The sequence below is a fragment of the Fomitopsis serialis genome (assembly GCF_022376445.1).
Source record: "Fomitopsis serialis strain Sig1Antser10 chromosome Unknown B0H18scaffold_180, whole genome shotgun sequence".
NCBI lineage: Eukaryota > Fungi > Basidiomycota > Agaricomycetes > Polyporales > Fomitopsidaceae > Fomitopsis > Fomitopsis serialis.
In genome coordinates, this window is record NW_025955140.1 from 47,430 (window position 1) to 50,419 (window position 2,990).

General features: G+C 52.7%; 1 protein-coding gene across 1 annotated transcript; it reads left to right on the forward strand.

Moving 5' to 3' along the window:
• The first annotated feature begins 972 nt into the window (after window positions 1-972).
• On the forward strand, window positions 973-1,310 carry B0H18DRAFT_164160 (uncharacterized protein). Its single transcript, XM_048036936.1, has one exon. The coding sequence runs from the start codon at window positions 1,071-1,073 to the stop codon at window positions 1,245-1,247; it is 177 nt and encodes a 58-aa protein (XP_047886139.1). The 5' UTR covers window positions 973-1,070; the 3' UTR covers window positions 1,248-1,310.
• The last annotated feature ends 1,680 nt before the right edge of the window (window positions 1,311-2,990 follow it).

The following is a 2,990-nucleotide window of genomic DNA, read 5'->3' on the forward strand; positions in this document are numbered from 1 at the left end:
CAAGATTCGCCTGGGGGTCTAGTATAGTCTGCGGCTGAGAGCCACGGTGAGTCAACGTGTTTTCGTGCGTGTTGGATGCCGTCACCTCGCGTCCCCTACGTCCCCTAGCGCGCCCGCCACACGTCGCCCCGCAAACCATGTCATCCTCCTGTCGTCCCCGCCACCTCGCCACCTCGCGCCGCTGAATCCTGCCATCCCCGCTGCCTTGCGCCACCCTGCCCGCTCGCCCTCGCCTTCCGTCTTCGCCCTGCCACCGTCCCTCCGAGTCGCTCCACCATCCCGCCGCCCGCCGCCCTGCCCTTCGATTATTGCTCGTCAGGACATGCCACCGCGCGCGGCCATCGTCAGTCCCGTCCGTCTCCGTATGCGCCCTCACGCGCACGCTACGCCTGTCCCCGTCGCGCGCCAGCTGCCCAACGTGCCCTTGCCCGTGCCCTCGCCATTCTTCTGCAGGTTCCTGAGCTCGCTCCAGAACCCCACAACGAGCGCAATCTCCCGCCCAAGCCCCGCACCTGCAAACAGGTCTGCCGCCTCGAGCGTCGCATGCACCCCCGCAGCGACAACCTGCTCATCTTCCTGCCTTCCTGCCCGCCTCGCCTTCCTGCTTGCTTACCCTACCTCTCTCCTACTCGCTCACTAGCCTGTCCATGTGTTCGCTCGCTTGTGCAGTTGACGGCGCATTCAGAGCGTGACATGAACCCCCACTGGTTGCTGCTCATGCCGCGAACGAGCACTCGAGAACGGTGCGCAGACAATATGGAACAGCACAGGGGTACGGGCAAGGATGCTTGCGAGGTAGCTGAGGCTCCGCTTACTCACTGACTCGTACTCTCATATTCGTGTACTGGTAGAATGTACAGCATTGCTTCTAATAGAAGATGTTAAAAACAACTGTTGAATGTGCGACTAGTACTACTCAATAAGTTGAAATGAAAGGTTGATTTTTGCTTCTGTCTGATACTCACTGTGCATCTGAAGTAACCTGAGTAACCTGAGATATCTGGCGTTCTGAGGTTGTCTGAGGCTACCCTATCAGCCCGTCAGATGTTCAGGAAGTGCCGGTTTTGCTGATGCCTGAAGGCCTATCGGGGCCATACCACGAGATGGAGGATGGACAGGTGAAGGAGCACGGGCTGTTGGTGACTATTGAGCAGGGGGTGAAGGTGGCGGATATGCTGAAGGCGGTGAAGGGCGCGTTTGTGGAGGAGGGCACGGTGCATGTGCACGTCCGAGTCCCTGCTGTTTGAAGAGTTGATGGTACACCGAATCAATACTCTGGGAACCCGATTTTCGAGTGCTGACATGTGCCTCGCTATTCTACAGATATTCAGTATCTTCAGTGCAATGACACCTCACCTAGCAGCTCTCTCTTCATCCTGACAGTGACGGCGAATGGACCTGCACTCATGGTTCGAGCGGAGGGCATGTAGGTTGTGCTTGGCAATGGAATAGAAGGTGAGCTCGTTAGTGTATGCGTATCCGAGGATCTCAGTCCGTCTTTCATGTCACTTTCGCTGCCATCCTCCATCAATCCGGCGATGTACACAAGACACGAACTTGAGTGTATGCTCCGGTGCAGGCTGCCGTATTCCCTCTTCTCCCTCTCGATGCATCCCTCCACCTTTTGATAATTGACTACTCTCACTTCTCGCGCACCTGATGTTCTCCATACATAATTTGTCATAGCTACTACTCTACTCTATGTGTTGTACACCACGAACATTTGCCCATGCATTTTTTGTCTCGCCTCCTCCTCTCCAACCGTTCGTCCTCCTGTTACCTGTAGTAGGTACCGGTACTCGTCATGAGCGCCTTGGAATACAGCGAGCACAGGAAGACATTCCTTACATAGTCGCAAGGTACACGACCGGCGCCCGCGCCGGCGCCACTCGCGTATGATCATGCAATGTCTGAATGCAAACTGAGCTCAACATGCGATAGCATAGCTAAAATATATACATGCATGCGTTAGATGTACAGCTACCCTAGCGTATCTTCGGAGGCCCAGATATCGCAGTCTTATAACCTGTCAAAAAGTGTATCGTCACCACTTGCCTCTTTAGGAAAGTGCGAACGCTATACTTTTTGACAGGTATAAGACTATGATTGGGTCTCTAAGGTAGCTGTACATCGAGTCGGCCTTATATAAGTACATAAAAGAGACGATGTTTTCGGGTCACGGGAGTTATTAGCAAAGATAACGTGCTCGTCTACTAACAAAGTATAGGATGCAACAAATAAGGAAATTGGTCAAATCAGGAAACCGTGGCTATGACGGTCGTTATCACGGAAAAATACTTACATTCAGGACTTAGTTATCGTGTAAGACTTACTACTTAGTTGACACGTGATCCGCACACCTTAGACATAGTTTCGCTTCGTTTCGTACACTTGGTCTCTACGATCTCCGATAACTCTGGCCATGTCAGCACTGTATATTGATTGCGGCGAGGCAAAGATCGGTGGTATGCACCATCCTAGAACACCTGATTTCGCTTCGGTGGCTGGTCAATTGCCCAATGCGGAATCATTAGCCATTTATGGCAACTCTGTCTTCGCCCGGTGCTGTTCATTGCACGGCATGGATAGCACGAATGCGGAAGCCTGCTTATGATTCTACAGAAGCGGATCGTGAAACTCCTCTCAAAAATCATTATCGACGAGATGTATGGCCTGAGATGCTTCAGTAGAAAATTCAGACTCCGGGGAGAGCCAATACTACTAGTCCCCGTGGTTCTCATGAATTCGAAAGACAAAAATATTGTAACTCATATGACAGAAGTGTATGAAATGAATGAAGGAACACTGTGCGTCACAGAGAATAACGGGGAAACCGTCTGGAGCAGTGGCCTCGGCAAGTGCGAAGTTCATCCCGATTTGGCAAGGCCGCCTCGGTCTCGCCTCGGGCACGTCGGCCGGGCGCCTATTCCACTAAGTCTAAGTCACGCGAAAGTAAGACTTGCCCGTAAGTATTTTTCCACGAAACCGTC

Excerpts from the sequence above, each read along its gene's own strand:
- B0H18DRAFT_164160 (XM_048036936.1), top strand. The coding sequence starts at position 1,071 with ATGCCTGAAGGCCTATCGGGGCCATACCACGAGATGGAGGATGGACAG.